This window comes from Astyanax mexicanus, chromosome 24, assembly GCF_023375975.1.
Source record: "Astyanax mexicanus isolate ESR-SI-001 chromosome 24, AstMex3_surface, whole genome shotgun sequence".
Classification (NCBI taxonomy): domain Eukaryota; kingdom Metazoa; phylum Chordata; class Actinopteri; order Characiformes; family Acestrorhamphidae; genus Astyanax; species Astyanax mexicanus.
Genome location: NC_064431.1, coordinates 28,518,827 through 28,540,092, shown reverse-complemented (window position 1 = coordinate 28,540,092; position 21,266 = coordinate 28,518,827). Strand labels below are relative to the sequence as shown.

The 21,266-nt window shown below is 38.7% G+C and overlaps 2 protein-coding genes across 2 annotated transcripts in view; both read right to left on the bottom strand.

Moving 5' to 3' along the window:
- Positions 1-11,008, bottom strand: part of sort1a (sortilin 1a) — a 36,909-nt gene extending 25,901 nt beyond the window's left edge. The window contains exon 1 of the mRNA XM_022682393.2: positions 10,587-11,008. Coding sequence (XP_022538114.2) covers positions 10,587-10,850 — 264 coding nt within the window. The 5' untranslated portion in view covers positions 10,851-11,008. The remainder of the gene's footprint in view (positions 1-10,586) is intronic.
- A 1,281-nt stretch (positions 11,009-12,289) lies between these two features.
- Positions 12,290-20,308, bottom strand: psma5 (proteasome 20S subunit alpha 5). The gene is made up of 10 exons (XM_007254542.4): positions 20,202-20,308; positions 19,495-19,539; positions 18,881-18,947; positions 18,088-18,214; positions 17,841-17,908; positions 17,608-17,715; positions 16,385-16,443; positions 16,192-16,294; positions 13,834-13,920; positions 12,290-12,690 (listed from the first exon to the last, which is right to left on the bottom strand). Exons 2-10 carry the CDS (start codon positions 19,521-19,523, stop codon positions 12,613-12,615), a joined length of 726 nt encoding a protein of 241 aa, XP_007254604.1. The 5' UTR covers positions 19,524-19,539; positions 20,202-20,308; the 3' UTR covers positions 12,290-12,612.
- Between the last annotated feature and the right edge of the window lie 958 nt (positions 20,309-21,266).

Sequence of the window (21,266 nt, the reverse complement as noted above, 5' to 3'; positions counted from 1 at the left end):
GCACTCACAGACACTGGTGCACTCACACACACATGGTCAGCTGTTTTTTCTGGCTGTCTGGATTCTACTTCCTGCGAGTTCAGTTGAGGCAGAAGTAACATGCCCTGATTGGCTAAATGCCAGCTCTGCCCCATCCTGGAGTAAGAAATCAGGCCGAACTGTAAAGCTGAAGTAAGAGCTACTCACTGCTAAAGCATGACAGCAGGGTGAGTACTGCAGACCGGTGGTCCGAGGGGGCAGAGGGAGCCGCCCTACTGACTGACTCAGCGTGAGAAGTGAGTGCTGAGACGAGGATTAGTGTCCCCCTGAGGGACACGAACTGTGTACTGGTTTGCAGGCAGAATCCACCGCTGGCTACAACAGAGAAATCAACAACACCCTGACACACAGCAGCCGGGTTTGGGGGTGCTTTTTGCATGTGTGTGTGTGTGTGTGTGTGTGTGTGTATGAGAGAAAGAATGGGGGAATGTGAGAGAAAAAAAAACAAGGAGAACTGAAAGACAGCATATTTACTCATTCTCTTCACCATTTGGTTTAATTGGAATGTGTGCGAGTGTGTATATAAGAGAGAGAGAGAGTGTGAGTAAAAGAGAGAGGGTGCATGTGTCACTTTTTGTCCACCTCACACATTCACTAAGAACAAGAGAGAGAGAGAGAGAGAGAGATAGAGAGAAAGAGAAAGAAAGAGAGAGAGAGATGGCACAAAAGAAAAGGGGGAGATATGGGAATAATGGAAGAAAAAGAGAGATGTGCAAAACAGAATGTAAGCGAGAGAGGAAAAAACAAAGAAATGTGAGAAAACGAGGGATGGAGAGAAAGAAAGGAAGAGAGGGAGATGGGCAAAAACAGAAAGAGATGAAAGACAGACAGACATGATCAAAAGAGGGAGCCAAAAAAAGTGAAGCTACAAAAGAGTGAAGAGAGATAGCAAGAAATAGAAGAGAAAAAGATGAGATTTCTTTGCAAGAAAGTGAGAAAGAGAGAGGGATGAAGACAGAGAGAGGGAGAATAAAAGGGAGCCAGAAAGATAAAGGAAGAGAGAGATACGGGCAAAAACAAAGAGATAAAAGTAGAAAGATGTGATCAAAAAAGGAATGTGGGTAGAAAGAGGAGGCCAGAAAAGAGAGAAAGAAGAGTTAGAAAGAAAGAAAGAAAGAAAGAGGAAAAGAAATATATAAGTGTGAGAGAGTGAGAGAGAGAGAGGGATGAGACTAAAGGAACACACTAAAGGAATCAGAGCGAGTGAAATGAAAGGGTTTAAAGTTCTCCTGCTGGGAAGCTGAAAACCTGCAGACAAACTGCCCCATCCCTCCTTTCTCATCCGCCCATTTACAGCCCATATGGCCCCAGTCGTCTGAGGAGCCTGCAGCCTTGGGGGCAAGCCTTCACAGCATTTCTGCAATTCCACCTCGCTCCCCGGGGACCACCGCCGTTCTACAGCTTACATGACTCTCCAGACACAGTCCTACACACCCCCTTCTTTCTATCTGTCTCACACACACACACACACACACACACACACACACATTGCAGTATCCTCAATTCTATTTAAAAAGCTGAACGTGTTCCACGAAAAGCAGTTAAGTCCATAAAACCAGAAGTAGCGCTGCATGTTTGGAAACCGCTGGCAGACAGGTCCAATGAAAACCTGCGTTTGGACGATCCAAGAGTGAATAAAAGTTTCCATGTTAGCGAACGCACACCCACTTCCCTCCCCCGCCTCGTGTAACCCACCCTGAGACGAGACGGCCCGTTACCACGGGTTAAGCAGCACGTGCTTTTGAGAATGCCACAAAAACAAGTTGTCCGGAGCACCTGCGCCGAATCCGCAGCCAAGGCTCTCTTTCTACAATGTTCTTCTTTTTATTTTAACAGCTGCTGCCAGTAACACTGCCCGTCTCGCCTTCTCTACTCTACAGGAAACAAACAAAAACAAACATATTAAAAAAACACGCTAAACAAACAGACGCACAGTAGGACTGGCTGACATTTCGATGTTGCCCAACAGTTGGCAGGCCTGCCAAGTCTGGCTCGGCTTTACGGGGGACAGACTGTAGGAACGAACGTCTAATTGAACAAATGTTAAGACTATAGAGAAGCAAATACTGCAGCCAGTATGTGATTACGATATTAGAGCGAAGGGTTAAAAAAAAAAAAAGTTTACTGGGGAAAACTTTACTCTAGTAGCCTCTAGTCTATTTGGCAGCCTCTAGCCTCAATATAAGACAAGCTATACAGACATACAGTTTCCATTTGGTATCCTTCAGCACATTTACCAATATATGTTGAAGTTGGGCCTGTAGATCCTGCATGCTTGTATGCTGCTGTAATCTGGCGGAGACGTTCCTGGGAACCCATGCGGGCGAGCATTATCCTGCTGAATAATGCCTCAGGGAGGCAGTAACTGCAAGAAGAGGAAGCTAGGCTCTAAATGCTCAAATCATGGCTCAATCATGTTTGTGTATATGCTGAAAACCTCATCAGAACATCTTTAAAGAAGATCCACTGTAGTAGAAATGAAAATATAGTGGGCTTGTTGCACAATAACGACTCGGCACAACTTTGTGAGGGAGCTGAAGAGCCACTCAGAGCGATTTTTGACCACAAGAAATAAAAGAAAGCAAGTTTGTGTCTGTCTTCAAGATTAATATTTAACTGACCACTGAGGCTTTTTATACACTGGCCAGAATTAAAGGGTAATTCCAGCCGAAATTCAGCCGAACTCAGTGGTCGAGTTCTTAAAAAAAAAAAAAAAAAAAGTCTGCTAGTAACTGTTGCATGCAGTAGTGTCGCAGGCAGATATGTAAACGATTCCCCTGCTGCCCTAATAAAAAGTCTCTCAAAGACTTTGTGTAAAGTACTCCTTGGTGAGAGACCATGGTCACTCAGTTGACAATGATCGGGTTTGAGTATGGAGGCCTTGTGCTGAGAGCTTTAAACCTGTCAGCACACTGCTCCAAATGCTGGTGTGATTTTCTCTGGAGTCATCACAAAAGACAGTCAGTCACCCCTAGTAGTTATACAAGGGACACTAACAGCTCAGCAATATGGGCAGGATATCCTATGGCCACATGTTACCTCTTAATGTAGAGCCTTCAACTGACATTTTTCTTTTCAGCAGGAGAATGCTCGCCCACAAAATGCAAGGGTTTTCCAGAAAGTTCTTCGCCAGGGTAAAAAAATTTAATCAGGTACATCTAAATAATCTGGACCCAATGTCTACCCAACTAACCCAACATTATTTAGTTTTTTTTTTTTATCTCATTAGCAGACCTAAATTGCTTACATTCCAACTTTTTTGGAACGTGCTCTAGTCCTAAAATGCAGGATTGTACGTATATTAATAACTAAAATTAACAACTAAATGGAGATAAAAAAAAACTAACATGAGTCTCAAAAACACTTGAAAAAAACAGAATGAAGTGTTTCTCTTCTCTTAATCTTCCTCCTTCCTTTCTCCTTTCTACCACCCCCCACTCTCAGATCTTTTTTTTCGTCCAGTGAATACAAATAATAGGAGGATCCTCATTCTTCTGCTTCTTCTGGTCCACAGTTCCTAGAAGCACCACAGCACTGATCTTCACAGAAGAGCCTTTTCTTCTTCCTCCTCCTGTACATACTTCCCCCTCAAAAAACATCATCCAGAGGTTTCAGAGGTTTGGAGAGAGAGAAGGCAAGCAGGCGAGAAAGAATTCAAGAAGGCCTTTCCCAAAGTGAGTCACACTTAGACAGGTGTGCTGGCAATAATATAGAAATGCGAAAACAAAAATCCAAGAGAAGGAACAGCAGCCTGGATAGCAATGTGTTTGTGTTTTAGTTGGATGAACATGAAACATTCCCCACTGGCATGACTGATGCTTAAGGTCCAGAGAGTTTTAGAAAACATATCCCGAACATTCTGTAAAAGAGCATCTCTGACTCCATGACTACTACTGAACTCTACTAATGAACAACTCCAACAACAACAAGTCTCCAGTCCCAGAATGTGTACTTATATGGGTACACAATCACTTCAGAGACAAAACAACCTGGTCGCTTGTTGAAAGGCTGCACTGTGAGAGCGTTCAAAGCTTTCGGTTCGTCTCTCAGGTCATAAATTCCACAGGGCAGGAGGAAATATTGGGAGGCAGATTTCGGCACTCTTACACATCGCTACTGCATGTTTGCACATTTTAGGTAATGTCGGGGAAGCAGCGTGTGAGGTTCTGTACGGTTCATTTTTCAGTGGAAAAAAACAAAGCTGTTTTAAGAAATCCTTTAAAAGTTCTTGGTAAAGCTGGATTCCAGCAAGCAGCTGTGGGGACTGGACTCAACATATTGCACCACAATAATGTCATGGATTAAAAAGTTTTGTTACTTTAGTCACAGGAAAGAGTAGATGCATAGTTGAGCAATATTCTACTAATTCTTTACAGAGATCCTCAAGAGATTGTACTTGCCGTGCATTGTAAAATTATGAGTTTCCTTTGGCTCGCTGCTGATGTCCATAGGGCCTCAACTAGCTCAAAAGATCCATATCTTAGAAAGCAAAAGCCTGAAGTGGCAAAAGAAAAGAGAACCAGACTTCTAGGCAAGGCTATTACACGATGGCCATGTTCACAGAAGTGTGTGCAACTTCTGAATAGCACCTCCAGGAGTGCAGAACAATCAGGGAGTGAATCTGATGCATCAAGGAGACCCGAACAGAACAGATCAGATCAGAGTTATAGCAGGGTGCAATTCTTACAGTGATCTTTTTCCCACAATATGGGAAGTCATGAAGTCATGGCCTTAATGCCAGTATATAGCCTTATTTGGATGGGATTAGTTTTACATATGGAGATGATGTGATTATTACCAGACCTTTCCAATGATTTTACTCGTGTATAAATGTACCAGTCAGTGTTCAAAATGAGCCATAAAAATAACCACAGGTTATAATAATTCTGTGTGAATCAACATATTGGCATCTATTCTTCCATATCCTGTGGAAAAGGGAGATTTTCGTCATTTTTTTCAAGTACAGAGGCACTCAAGAAGACAAACCTCATCCAAATTTGGAAGATGAGGCAAAACACACCTCAGGAGCACACCACTTCTGGCAGCTTAAGAAATATATCATGATATATTTTTCACTATATCGTCCAACCCTGACTTATTATAATCATGCTTTTCTAGAGGTGATGGAAATGCGTAAATCAAGTAACCACTCCCATCTTATCTTGTTTGAACTGGTCATATATTTTACAGACATCCTGTAGTAAAATGACAGTACTCCACCTCCTAAGTAAAGCTAATCCTGTCCAAATAATCCTGTATTGTGATATAGATTTTGGATATATGCCAAGTACTGCACCATTTGCCATGCAGTGTGTATTATTTTGTTTCTAAACTGAAAGCAGACGCATTTCTAAGTGGAGAAGGGATAAAATAGTGTATATTGTACCAGTGTGCTGGAATGACCATCCCTGCTAAGCCTAATATTTTAATTCTAAAAACTGGGGTGTCGGGTCGCTTTTTGCTGGAGTTCTTCTGGCCATGCCACGCGTCTTTACGTACTTGCGTCACACGTACAGCCTCTAAAAGAGGATCCGGCTCAGTTTTACTGAACGTGAGCTTGTTGGTGGAACAATGGAGACTTCGGAAGGGCAAAATTCAGACTTCAGTTCTGACTGAGCGTGCTCTCTCACAATCCCTCTATCTGACTAACCTGGAATTGGATTTGTCCACTCTGAAAGGAGACCACATCACACCCGTACAGTTTAAAATGATTCTTCTCCTGCATGCTCGGTGCAATTTACCATTTTCACCAGAGAGGGCCTTTAATCCTCACAAATCCCCAAATTTACGGCCATTAAAAATGGAGGCAAATGAGTATATACGATGGTATTAAGTGCACATATCACAGCTTATGCTACAGTGCCCTGTAGTCTTTAATTTGGAGAAAAAAAAAAGAAACATTTACTTGATTATCTTGATAATCTCAAACTCACTGAGAATGGTTAATAGGCTTACTATGACCTACTGGAAATATGGTTACTTCAGCTGATGTTTAGCTTTTCCCCAGCTCCCACTGTCCACTTTAAAGTATGGACAGTGAAGCGCACCAGCAAAAAAAAAAAACCTTGTGTTGATCTAGGTTTGCTCCTCTTTGGCAAATACCTTCTCTACATTCTACATTCAGGCCCATTCCACAGCTTCAAAAAATTCTCAGCCTGCCATTCATCTCTGCCAGAAAGAACACAAGGCAATGCACACCAACAGCCAGACCATAAACTGGCTCCGCTTCCACTCGGCAATGATCAGTGCCGCTGCGCTAAACTTCCCCCTGCTTTCATGCAGAAAGTTCTGGATTTGCCTGGAGTAATAAAGCACCTAGCTCCAGCGCTGTTTCAACAAACAGAGACGCGCTCGGTTTAGAGTTCACTTGGCAGCGAGGACGCTCATCCTCGTTTTCTCACAAAGCCTGCGCTATTAATGCAATCTCCGCTCAGCAAAAGGTCAGGAGAGGAAGAATTTTGGCTAATTGAATCAACATGAGAAACATGAGAGAAAGAGACAGAAATAGAATGAGAATGAGTGAAGAGAGAGATAAATGAGAAAGAGACTGAAAAGGAAAGTTCCAATAAAGTTTTAAAAGACTTTTATATTACAGGTAAACATTTAGAGACCGAGTTTGCCAGACAGGGTTTTGGCCTAGTTGCAGACTAAACGCATTCCCTCTACATACCAATACTATGAAGCATATACTACTGTAATCTTAATAGTGTGTATAGTTTGGCAGGTTGATGCACAAAATATTAACATACAAACTATACATATATATATGACATATGATGAGAATAATGTTTCACATGTTGGTTCTCCAGCCGATCGGTTCTGAGTAGGTATCACGGATATTTGAGTATTCTCAATTCAAATGTATTTAAGATACCGCTCTATAAGAGACCACTTAAAATGATGAGTTTCTTTTTCTTTCAATTTTACCAAATTTATGATCACAAGTCATCAAACCAAGCTGAACTGCTTGTATTTTTGCACCAGGAGTGCCATTAAGTTATCCATAAGTAGTGTGTAAGACTGATGGAGAAAAACATGCCAAGATGCATGAAAACTGTGATTAAAAACAAGGGTTATTGCACCAAATATTGATTTCTGAACTCTTAAAACTTTATGAATATCAACTTGTTTTAAGATCTAAAAGCTCTGCATCTTTTTTGTTACTTCAGCCATTTCTCAGTTTATGCAAAAAAAAAAACTAATTTACAAACGAAAGTGTTATTTATTTTTTTCCAGAGCTGTATACAAGACTAGACATAATCACTGTCTGGGAAACTGCCCCCTAGTTAAAGATCAGGCTTATGTGGAGACTTAGAGGTCTGAGTTTTTGCATTTTCACACTTCCATGTTTCCTCTCACCTGTTCACACATTTGCACCATGGTTTTGCTCCCTTTTGGCAGAAGTGTCAGTCAGAGGTGCCACAGAGTTTCAATGGCCTCATTGTACAAATGGTATTTTGGTATTGAGCTAATACCAACTCCTGGGAAAAAAGATATAATGACCCCAGACCTGGCCTCAGTTTTAGATTAGCAAAAAAATACCTGACCCTAGTTTAGCTTTAGCATCTTAGGAATTTTTCACACCTTTTTACACATAATTTGTTACAAAATTTATAGAACTGCTTCATTCCTTAAATCCTGTTATGTGTCTCCAGCACTAAGTGCAGCCATAATAAAGCAGAATGACCTGATTCCTTATGTCACACAAACACTTTAAGTAGTGTGTCAAGGCCTAGATTACACTTCTTTTGTACTTTAGTTATAAATTCTATTTATCTCTGAAGGTTCTGGCTCTTTTAAAGGTTTGACCCTGAAAGCCTAAACTAATAATGCCAAACAACAGTCGCCGTTTAACACATTAGTGGAATTACAGAGGACATGTGATAAAAAAAAAACTAATTTTAGTTTGATGTGGCATGTAAACACCTAACATTTCTAAATGTACTGTTCATTTCAGATATGTCCCCATAAACGTCCATAAAATGCACAAACAGATGTGTTTCTCAAGTCAGATCTGTTGAGATAAGTTTTTGCAATCTCCTTGGCTCAAAGTGGTAAACAAAAAACACAATAATTAAACTACCATAAATTAAAATAATAAAATAAACAATGTATTTGGCACATATTTAGTTAACTAGCTACCTCAGCTACCATTGCAGAGCAATTTTAGTCAGATATTCACCACAGTAGTGCTATTCATGTCACATGTAGCTAGATATATAGCTAAATTGAAGTTTACACAGAGAAATTCAGTCTGTGCCTTTGGGTAAAAAACAAAGTTAGCTACATAGTTTAATCTGCTCATTCTTATTATTTTATTTATTTATTTATATATATTTTTGCCATTTTCTGATACTAAATACTTAGTGTATTCCTAATGAATACACCAACAGGACTGCATCAAATGACTTGATTTTACATTTTACACAAAGCATTACTTTTTTTTTTTTAAATAACTGCTAAAAAATCAAACATTAATCTTTGCAAAGCTGTGGTTCGGTAAGACCCAGTTTGACATTCCTACACATTTTTGGCACTGGGCCATCTGTACTGTGTTCCCTGTCTGCTGAGTAGGTTCTGTTTAACTATTGAAAAAAAAAAAAAAAACACTAAACTGTGTAAGGCAGTGGATTTTCCCAAGACTACAAACCTAAAACTGATTAGAGCACATATGATATACTACCATATACATGTTCCTAGACTGAAAAAACAAACATACCAAGGACAGAGATGCTTTCGGGGCCTGGAATTTTATCAGTGTTCAAGACACAAAACAATATGCCACCATATGGACAGATCTTATCAATGGAATGCAGGATTTCTTAGTATCTGATGAGTTAGCTGCAAGTTATAGTGCATTTCCTTGCATTTCTTTCCACCACAGACAACTCCAGCATTTATAGCTGAACACCAAATGGCCCAAATGGCCCATATTACTGCTTGGGTGGAGGAGGCATTATTTAATGACCTATACAGTGAAATATGCAGGGAGCAGGGAGTCACTTGAGATGCAGCCTGTAGAGATGTATGGATCATGCCAAGTGATGTCGGTTATGCATAATGCGATAGATCATGTACTACATCTGCTAAAAGCTCTAAATCAGAGGAATGCCTATGGTAAAAATGGAGTTAGAAGACAACCTAGGCTAAATAGGCAAGTTAAGACATGTGGAACCTAGACTTTGACATCAAGACTGGACAAGAAGAGAGATTTCTTCTAGATTTGGAAGCACTGCTATGAGGACCTGATTGCATTCAGCAATAAAAGCGCATTAGTGAAGTGAGGACATTAAAGGATCACCACCTCATCCCCAAGTTTGATATTAATGTTCATACATACCCTGGCTCTGTAAACAAGAACAAGCAAATGACCAAATCACACAACACTATTCCATACAATCAGCAAATGTTGGTGAAAGACAGTCACAAGTTCTTTAATTAGCAGCACCAATTGTGGCAGACAGTTTGCAAACCTACAAATGTGATGTGATGATGTTCTGTCTAATGTTAGAAGGCTGTGCATGAATGAAAAGTGTTCTAAATCACATTAAATTAGGAAAAATAGCTGTTACTTTCCCTCATTGGCTCTAGTACTACTGTTTTTCCAGTGGATATGGCAAAGCTACTGTTTCATTGCTTTATAAACCTTTTCATTGGATGGTTTGTGGTCTGTTCTGATGGACAACAGCTCTTTGGTCGTGAGGGGTCCAGCGGGGGAAGCACTGCCACTATGATCAGGAGATCGCCGGTTTGAATCCTGTTCATGCAGCTTGCCATAAGCTACCAGAGCCCTGAGAGAGCACAATTGGCCTTGCTCTGTCTGGGTGGGTAGATGGCGTTCTTTTCCCACATCACTCCTAGGTTGATGTCGATCAGCACAAGAGTCGCTGCGCTTTCCTCCGAGTGCACTGTGATGCTACAGTTCAAAAAGAGGTTGTGGCTGACTTCACATGTATCAGAGGAGGCATGTGATAGCCTTCACCCTCCTGGTGTTGGGGCAATACTAATGAGTCCCAATGAGTGAGTTGGGTAAGTGGCCGTGTAAACTGAGGAGAAAATGGATAAACAATGCAAAGAAAATTTATAAAAGAAAATAAAGAAATAAAGAAAATACATGATATCCACAGTAACGGATGCAGGGTCTGAAAGAGTTAATTGACACCACTAATATAAATATTATTGCATTTTACATTTCTTATGTTCATTCTTTTAGTTACATTTAAATATCCACTATAAAAAAAAACTTGTTTGCGTCTTAAGAACAAGTGTGATTAATCACAGTATATCTCAGAATATTGTTGTGATTTATCAGATTATTTTTTTAATCAATTGACACTAAACTTTATGCTTTTAGACTCATTTAAGGCCTTTTAACAATGCTTTTTACTGTGGTAAAGACTGAAGTAACTACTCTTATTCCAGTAACGTTAGCTAAAGTTTTACTGAAAGTTGAATTAAACAGAAAGCAGGTTTAGTTCAGATAGCTTAGTTTAACAGTGTGAAGCTCAGCTGCTCCAGCAGGGTAAAGCTGAGTAAACAGCACTCACAGTGTGCGTGTTGTCCTTTAGTCTGGACCCATAGCCCCGCAGGGAGCCGCACGAGTCCGCGGCGGAACCCTCGCTCCTCTTCACCCTCCCGGGGCCGACGGGCAGCGGGTCAGACCCCGGTCTAACGCCGGGAGTGGAGCTCCGTGTCCGGCTCTTCACGAAAGTAGCCCGGGACCCCCGACCGAGCCGCACTCCGCCCTCAAAATCCACACACAGAACCGCGGAGAACAACAACACCGTCACACAGCGGCACACGGCTCTCATATTTACTCTAAACTACGATAAAGCTGTGTAATTATTCACTCCGAACACCGCACAGCCCCGCACATCTCAGCCACGCACCTAACGGTCACTCAGCCCCGCCGCCGCTCATCTCTTTAAACTACAGCCACCCGCTGCCCGCTCCGTGTGTATGTATGTGTGTGTACACTGATGCGCGAGCTCAGGCAGTGCGCGCACTGATTGGTCGCTTCAAACCGCCCATTCCCTGAGCGTCGCGAACGTGATTGGTCGCTCTACGCCGCCCCCCGTATTTCATTGGATAAGAGCCGCGTCAGTTTCACGCAGCTTGCTCTGCTGAAAGTAGTGCTCTGAAAGTGGGTTAGCCACCGCCTCCTCGTGCTCGGTCTGAGGGATCTGATTGGCTGGGGCGGAACCGACCTATTCTCCGCCCTGTTAAAGAGGACAAAGGGCCCACTACACATAACAGGGCCACAATGTACTAAAGAACTAACTAAAAGAGGCCTCCAAATAAAAATATATCTGAGAGCTTATAGGTAGTAAATAATAATAAAAGTAATTCCCAATCGATGTACAAGAATGTGAAGAGTTAAATTGTTAGGTTTATATTTTGATTTAAAAAATGCACCGAAGCAAATTGGGAAAAAAAGGGAAAGAGATAGAAAAAGACATTTAAAAAAGTTTTAAGTCACAGAAACATATAATAAAAACAAATATTTTATCTTATCAAAAATGTTATTCATATCATATAAATCTCTCACAAAAAAGTTGTTTCGATATTTAAATGAAAAAAAAAAATGTTCCTCTGGGGTTCCACTAGTGAATTGGCAAAAAGAAAGAAAAGGAAGAAAGAAGGTGGTGTGGGCCAATAAACCTTGAGATAAAATAAATTGCTGTTTAAGATCACTGCAGGTGCAATTTACAGGCAAGCTGAATGGCTAGGAAAAATCTTAACTGGAAGGGGAAAAATGGTTTCTTAGAAATACAATACCTTATTGTAAAATAATGGTTTTAGATTTTGTAATTAAATATAAAGGACAAACAATGACTCAAAAATAAAATGACTCAATTAAAAGATATATATATAATTAAGGAAATAAAGCAGGGTATTATGATTATATATAATGGCTTAACAGTTAAAGAATTAGAACAGACAATACAAAAAAATATAATAAAATAATACCTGAAAAAATAGATATAACATTAATTGCAGCATTAATAGCAAATGAAAGACTTTCAGTATGAAACTTTATAAAATGTAACTCTAAAATAAACAGTCCTATATGTCCTATACCAAATTGTGCCCAAATAGAAACATTGGATCATTTCTTGTTTTAATATTATAGATCAAACGAAGGTAAAATGCGATAAAAAAATATATTTCATAGCTTTTAAAAATGCCTGAGGTATCCAGGCTAGGGAAAAAGAAACACTCTTAGGCAGAGAATTCAAACAACACTCAGTTCTTTCAGAATACAACAGTTTATTAAGGTATTGATTTGTAACAAAAAAAACCTACCTCCCACCCTCCCCATTTATTATTTTTTCCACTCCCCTACAAGTACTGATGTTCTGTTGCCTGTACAGAACTGTAGAAACAATTCTGGATTGACAGAAGAAAGAAAAGGAAAAGAAAACAGTATAAATTGTGTACTGTGGTCTGAACAGGCAAACCTTCAAAACGCAGCCAGGCTGCTAGTAGGTTGGCTGTTACTCGGTGACAATTTGCACAGAGCTGCATGAGGATTCTCCAACGGAACATCAGTCGGACCTGCACATAAGAGCTCTAGATGTCCTTAATGACGTCCTCAAGTTCCTCTTTTGTGTACATGTGGAAGGTCTTGCCTGGCTCTATTGTGGCAAGCTGGGGAAAGAGAATAATCACAAGGATACTGAGATTAGAAACAGGTTTTCTAAACAGCCTTTTTAAGTCATAATCCCTTTTTTAATGATTAATTGTGATTGGAAAAGTACATCATACGTAAAAACGTTTTCAAGAGAAGATCAAAACTGTCACATGAATGGAAATACCCATGCTTCATCTTTGTGTACTCTATACTGTACATGATCTATAATAAGCATTCATTCAATCTCAAGAAAAGACACAGACAGGACAAAAATCATGGAACAAGAACTATTATTATATATCATGTAGGACCCCCCCTAGCATGATAAAGTGGTCACACACACTAATATTTTGTTGGACCGTCTTTAGCTTTGATTGCTGCACATATTCATTGTGGCATTGATTCGATAAGCTTCTGCAATGTTACGAGATTTATTTCAATCCAGTGTTGCATTAATTTTTCACCAAGATCTTGCAGCAGCATTGATGATGGTAGAGTCTGACCACTGCACAAAGCAGCTCTTCTCCATCCAGCACATCCCAAAGATTCTCAATGAGGTTAAGGTCTGGACTCTGTGGTGAACTCTCTCTCAATCCATGGGTGAAAATGATGATCTCATGCTCCCTGAACCCTCTGCACTCTTTCACAATTCCAGCCCCTTGAATCCTGACATTGTCATCTTGGAATATGGCCGTGCCATCAGGGAAGAAAAAATCAAATCCATTGATGGAATAATCTGGTCTATATTCAGTATATTCAGGTAGTCAGCTGAACTTATTCTTTCAGCACATACTGTTGCTGAACCTAGACCTGAACAACTGCAGAATCAACCCCACATCATTTACTTACTTAAAGAAACAGGCGGCAACTTTTTTTGGCCAAGCAGTGTATTTACCATAAAAATATTTAAATTAATCTTCTCACAGTCTCCAGTGTGGGCAACTGGATAGCTTTACAACTGCTAACCAGAATTTAGCAGAAAAACAAGTTTTTTTTTTCAGTTTTCCATTGACATGATAAGAAATGCCACAAGGACAACCAGAGACTCAATACAAATATAACTGAATAACAAACTGATAACAGCCACATACAACTGATATGGTACATTCTGTTTACACTGTAAAACAAGAACCTGAGTTTGAGACTAGGTTGTGGATTACCTCAATGTTAGTAGCGTTCAGCTTCTCCTCCATAACCTGTTTTAGGATGGTGAGGGAAGACTTGATGGCTTCTTTTAATGTCATGGACTGGAAAAGAAAACAAGTAAAAGTAAGCAAAGTAAATGACCGGGCCATAAAACAGTAATTTCAGAGAACACTGTTAAATAGAAGATGCAAGAGGGCATTTTGCTTCTGAATCAGTTTCTCTGATTTTGCTATTTATAGGTATATATTTGAGTAAGAACATTGTTGTTTTATTCTATAAACTACGGACAACATGTTTTACCTAAATTCCAAATAAATAAATATTAACATAATCATTTAGAGCATTTATTTGTAGAAAACGAGAAATAACTGTAATAACAAAAAAGATGCAGAGCTTTTTGACCTCAAATAATGCAAAGACAACAAGTTCATATTCATAAAGTTTTAAGAGTTCAGAAATCAATATTTGGTGGAACAACTCTGGTTTTTAATTACACTTCATGCATCTTGGCGTGTTCTCCTCCACCAGTCTTACACACTGCTTTTGGATAACTTTACGCCACTCCTGGTGCAAAAATTCAAGCAGTTCAGTTTGGTTTGATGGCTTGTGATCATCCATCTTCCACTTGACTATATTCCAGAGGTTTTCAATTTGGTAAAATCAAAGAAACACATTTTTAAGTAGTATCTTATTTCTTTTCCAGAGCTGTCTATTCTGAGATGAGCACAATACACAGTATATAATCAAAAGCAACTTGAGTGACATCCCCTTCTAAATCCATAGAGTTCATCCATATGATGTTGGACCATCCTTTGCATCTATAATAGCTTTGAATCTTGTGGAAAGGCTTTCTACAAGGTTTAGGAGTGAGTTTATGGGAATTTTTGACCATTCTTCCAGAAGCGTTTGTGAGGTGAGTACAAGAAGACCTGGCTCACAGTCTCCGCTTTTATCCCAACCCAACGGAGTTTTATTTGATTCAAGTCAGGACTCTGTGCAGGCCAGTCAAGTTCCAAACTTGGTCATACATGTCTTAATAATGACTTACTCAAGTCATAATCCTGAAAAAATAAGTCATCTCATAATTATGCTTACTTTGTGCCTCATCATTATGACTTCAATGATGGAAATGGGCTTCCATAAAATACAGTACGCTGTAACAAACCCGTTTCACCCTGGACATTGTGTTTCAGCAACAGTTAGCATTAGCTACGTGATTATTCCCCAAACACAAGTAATATTTGCCTATTTGCCCCTTTCCTGCTGCTTTTGCTCCTTCACCACAGCTATTTGTGACTAAAATCTGACTTTCCTGTTTTAAAAAATAACATGGGTGGGGGAGGAAATGCAGCTATCAGTCTCTATTTATCTGCAGCCGAAAACAGCCCTGCTGATCCGAAGGCCGCTGAATGTTTATTAGATTGCAGAGTCATATGAATGATGTGGTGACCCAAGTTAAACTGGGGAAGTATGTTGTACTGGAAATGGTTAGGTGGGTGGAGTGGGTATAAAAGGGCCCCTTGTCCATCTTATAACCTCAGCCCAGGGTTACATTAGCTCCCGGGAGATTCGCTTCACTGACCTCTGCAAGAGTAAAGTGCCTGTCAGATTTTAAAAAGAGCTTTTAAAAGAGTAGCTGCTATCAGGGGCACAGACTATGGGCAAAATATTAGTATTACAGATGCAGACAAAACAATTATGTGACTAAATTGATACGTACATAATACATAATGTACTTTGGTTAGATTACATTAATTTTGAATAGTGCTGGTCAATATTAATGCTTGTGGTTAATCTGGAAACTTTAATTGTTAATTTTTTACTTCTTCTTTTTAAACACAGTCTAACCACGTTAACAGGTTTGGCCACAACCTCATTCCATAATTTGCTAATTTGACAGAGCCTGATGACATATTACAATTTTTTTTTTTTAAATGATTGGCGTTGTAAACCTGGTATTGTTTAATACTAAGGTCAGACGATTTATATATTTTTTTTTATTTATTTATGCTGATATACAGTACATTTACAGTACGTTGTTGAAGGTGGAATATGGAGCTAGCATACGTTCCTTGATTTGCAAGCTCAGAACTCTGATAAAGATAAGAATTAAAAGGGGCAGATGGGATGGTGGAGGGGTGTGAAGACTTGACATAAGGTACGTAAATTCAAATAGATGGTATTTATGGAGAGCTGGATAAGAGGCGGGACATAGGGCATGTTCCTCCACCCAAACATTAGTTATTTCATAAATCCATTTAATGCTCTCAACTATTTCCATCCCTTAAAATTATAGTTTTAAGCAACATACATCATTAGTATAAAAAACTTAAAATATAAATTAAAGTTTGTTTGGTATATAGTATTTGTACCTTGTGATAGACTTCCTGCAGAGAGCTCTGAGCGCCCTCAGACGCAGATCCAATAGCTCGGGCGTCACACTGCACGAACGTGCCTGAGGGGTCCATATGGTACCTGTTAAACATAAAAATGATAGTAGTAAATCATAAATAAGAAACATCAAATATATTAGGAACAGATTTCCTGGGCTGACTGTATGCTTACAGTTGGGGTCCTTTTTCATCCACACCTCCAAAAAGCAAGGCGACACCAAAGGGACGGCTCTGAGCAAGAGGGAAAAAAAAATACATACATTAAACATGCATGCAACTACTGCTGCATACCAACAGCCAGTGATGCACACACATGGAGTTTAAGCCTTTATACACAGGCAGTGTGTTTTGCGATTTATCAGTGTTTAAAACTGCTTCAGTTTGTGTGTTCAGCCTTTTTAACAATGTGAACACTCATGTGAATACGCAATACTAAAAAACTATTATTTATTAAATAATTTATTTGTATGATAAAGTGTTACTGTACAGTGCTCAGTAGTAATGCACAATATGGACAAAAAATGGGTGTGTAATGGGATGAATTACGATGTTGGATATTTCAATATAAATGTTTTGCTACATTTGTTCATCTGCACATTATTGTAGCTTTTTCAACATGCTTATCATGAAAACTCATGACGATGGCGATACAAATATGATTTATTGCACAACCCTAGCAAACAATGAAATATATAAAGTGTCTGTGCAATGCAACACTTTGTATTGTCTTAAATGTGATATTTTGATCAATTGTTTTTATTTTAGATTGTCATTTGTAAGAACTGGCCAAGGAACAACTGATGAAAAATAGCCCCTAGCACTAACTCTGATTCTTTTACAGAATTTATTCACTGCTGATTAATAAGCACTGTCCCTGCAAAATAAACAAATAAATGGAAACACTAAAACAGATAAAATATCATGTATCTTAAGTGACTTAGTACTTTATAATGTCTTGACAGTGTCAAGATAAGTTGTAGAGTGTGATCTAGGGATGCACAATGATACCAGAATTATATCGGTATCAGCCAATAACTGCTTGTATTAGAAACATTGACCGATTTGGCCAATATATTAAACTAATACTTGGAGACATGTTCATTGTATGCCAGAAAAGAACCAAGCAACACTGCTCTTGCTACTAAACCTGGCCAAAACTAGTGTCACTACTTAAAAAAATAAACTAAAAAAGCTATTTTTAATTGATATTATTAGTTTTAAAGTTTATAACATTTTACCAGGGTGTCTAGTCTTTCTAAGTTATAAATATGTATATCGACATTGGCAGATATATACATGTATAAGAACAGATATCAGCATCGGCCCAGAACTCCCATACTGGTGCATCCCTAGTGTGATTGCCCCGTGATTGGCCCTGTACCATGTCTTACTTACCATGGCACCAGGGTCTGCGTCCTCCTCTCCAAACTGAAGAGCCAGGTTAGACACCGCCTGAGTCACACTTTCTACCGTCATCGTCTCGTTGTAGGTGAACCAGTGGTTCTGCAGTTGGAAGGAAAAATGTCAGCAACACCAGAGACACAATACAAAAACTGACAGCAAAACATATTATCAGAACAAGAAATCAAAAATTAAGTAAGATTATATCCAAAAAGAAATAAACCGACCTGTGTTTCCACCCGTGCTTTGTCGATAAGCGTTTTGGCATCAGCTATCAATCCACTCATAGCACAACCTGAGAATAAAATAACATTAGACATTTTTCACAAACACTGACTATCCTAACTATAACTGAGTCATCAAATTGCATACAATGAGTAACATATCGCCACAGCTTCTGATACACAATCACATAGACAGAAAGCACTGAAGCTGCTGAATAGAATCAACACAACTGTACAGTGGCTGCCGTACCGATGTGAGTGTCAATCTCCACGATCTTCTCGATACTGCTGGGCTCCATCAGCGGCGAGGTGATTCTCTTCTCCACAGCAAGACATACTCCTTCTGACGTCTGGATGCCAATGGCCGTAGACCCTAGCTGCAATACATGTTAGACAATTTTGAGTTAATGTTTCTAACAGCATTAGAAAGCTACAATTTCTGCTCCACTCCAACTAACGAAAATACAATGAAAGTATAAGACTTTTTATTACTTTGAAATTTGGCGGGGATAAAGGTACATTTTAAAACGAATATAAATCTTCTGAATCTGGCTGCTTGCCATCAGCAACCAGAGATACAGCACTTTTTTGTATCAACAGCAGTTTAAAGAATGAGACTATGGATGCCTTCATGTGGGGTGGAGGATGCATTTGCTTGTCTTCAACCTAGCAAAGTTGAGGCATTGTTATTGTTATTTAAAAAAATAAATAAATAAAATGCACATGCCTCACATACACCCATGACATAATTCTAATATCATAACTTATGCAGGTCACAACATATTAGTTTTGCACACTGAGGGAGGCAACAGAAATTATTGTAATAAAAAAAAAAATAAAAAAATGACATAAAATAAAAGAAGAAAAGGTGGCAAAGTCAAATTGGATATTAATCTGATATCCTATTTCCACCTGTGAAACTAACTACATCCGAAAAATTATTAACTACTTTTAAGAGCATGTGAAAAAAACAGTAATATCATACAACTATAAAAGCTATTTGCAAAAACAATCACACACACACAAAAAAACTGTATAAATACCTTAATAGCTTCAATCGCATACTCCACTTGGAAAAGTCTTCCCTCGGGAGAGAAAGTGTTCACGCCTCTGAAAACAGAAACACGTTTCATGTTATGATAAATAAGACATATTCTACCAGTCAAAAGTTTGGACACACACACCTTCTAATTGAATAGATCCTCTTTATTGTTATTATTTTCTACATTGTAGATTAACATTGAAGACATTAAAAGTATAAAGGAATAAATATGTAGTAATAAAGTAAATGTAAAATTGTTAAACAAGCCAAAATGTTTTTCATGCATATATTCTTCAAAGTAGAAAAACCTTTTGATTTGGTAGCAAATTTGCCCACTCTTGACTGATTCACTCTGACAGATTTATGAGGTAGAACCTGGAATAAATTCTCCAACTGTCTTCAAGTTGGAGTTTTACAAGTGCTCACTCTGATCCTTCATAGTCTTTAATATTAATCTACAATGTAGTAAAACATACAAATAAAGAACGAATATTAATGGACTTTTGACTGGTACTGTAGTTAACAGACGTGCTCCTGCTGTTCACAATGACTCTGCACCTAATAACAGTTCAAACAGAAAGTGAAAGTAACTTTTAAAGCTGTGTAAGATCTTACCTGTCGTATTCTGATCTCGTCAGGAACATCCTGAATAAGAAATGTCTAGAATGGGGCAGAAACACAGGCGTTAGAAAGTTTTAAAACTGAGAATTAACTGCAGTAACTTTACTGACTAGTTTACACTGAAGCTAGGAAAGCGGTATGGCGCCGTGCGGTTATTTAACCTATCAGGGTACGCTATCTCAGCAGATGATTGGATGATTTAGAAACGGGGGCGGGGTCCCGGAGGATTTCCTGGCATCCGATTGGCTGAACGCTCTATCAGTCACACAGCGTGCTCATTCCCATTCAAGCAGCAGTACTCAAAGCACTTGCTAGTTAGTTAGTTAGCTAGCTAGCTAGCTAAATCATCACTTCATTCATGAGCGTTTATAATGTATTTACAGCAAATTTGAGTTGTTTTATTAAGTAAAGTCACTGTACACAGATCTGCACAAGCCCCAGGCGCAGATCCCCGATGTTTCTGGCCGCTCTGCGGTTAAATACAGGCGGGGAAGCCGGTGTAGCCTAGCGCGCTAACCCCACAACTCCCAGCTCCAGTAGCAGCCCCAGTCACCGCGCTAGCTTCTCCAGCTCTACTTACACCAACCCCGGCCTGATGCAGCGCTCAGAGTCCGCTCAGTGGAGCCGGGGGATGTCAGAAACACTGCACACAAACACACCGTCTAATAAGTTTACCCATTTTTAAAGTTTAAAGCACAAACCTGCAGCTGAACAGTGAGTCTGCTTGTTTCAACAGGGAAGGAAGCGGCCTCGTGAAACTGCTCCGAAGAAAAAAACAGACCCGGGACTCTTGTTTTTTGGTTCCTACCTAACTAATGAAAAAAATACAAAAGGAAAAATCTTTATAAGTATTTAAGTATACATTTGGGAAATAAATAAACATATATACATATATATATACATATACATATATACTGTTACATAAAATGTAAAATTACAGATTTTATTGTCTTTTATAAAAAAAATATTTGTATAATGATACTGACGTTAAGCAGGACTTTTATACAGTCAGTGACTTCATATACAGTTAGTAGTTAAAAGTTGCCACACTTGTTTTACTGATTATTTTTGACACTATTTAAAATATACTAAAGCAACAAACATATTCTGCTTTGTTTAACACCAGAAGGTTTGTTCACAAAATAATACAAAATAGTACCTGTATAGCTTTAACCCTTTCAGTGATGGAAAAAAATGTAAGAATGCTTTTTTCTCTAGAGGAAAAAAAATAATTGCATTTGAAGCATGTGTTATATTTTATATTTTCATAAACCATCCCAATTAAAAATGTTCTTATTCACATTAAATTAGTAAAAAGTTAGCTGTTACTTTGCCTCGATGGCCCTATTACTACTTTTTCCTGTGATGTGGGTGATAAATCGGTTTACAAACTTCATTAGTTGGTTTGTGGTGTCTCAAAAAGTGTTATGTGTAACAAAACATTTAAAAATAAACAAAATACATAATGTCCATTGTAATGGGTGTAGGGTCTGAAAGGGTTAATGTATTCAATGTTAAATTAACAGATATTGTATAATATTACATATTGTTTATATTTCTATTTTAAAAAATGCTGATACTGATGTTAAGAATGACTTTTTCTTTTCATAGAGAGAGAGAGATAGAGAGAGAGAATACTATAAAATGCTGTAAAAAAAGTACTGTGCAGTCATTAATACATATTTTAATCTTATTTACTTTAATGTAGTTATAATTCAGAAATATATATACCTTTTTATTGAAAAAACACTATAGACATGTTATTG

Bases quoted from the DNA above. Each gene is read 5' to 3' on its own strand.
- psma5 (XM_007254542.4), bottom strand. From the start codon at position 19,523: ATGTTCCTGACGAGATCAGAATACGACAG. The intron at 18,948-19,494 runs GTAAGATCTTAC...TTCTGTTTTCAG, and splicing joins ACGAGATCAGAATACGACAG to AGGCGTGAACACTTTCTCTC. The intron at 16,444-17,607 runs GTAAGTAAGACA...CCTCTTGCTCAG, and splicing joins ACGCAGACCCTGGTGCCATG to AGCCGTCCCTTTGGTGTCGC.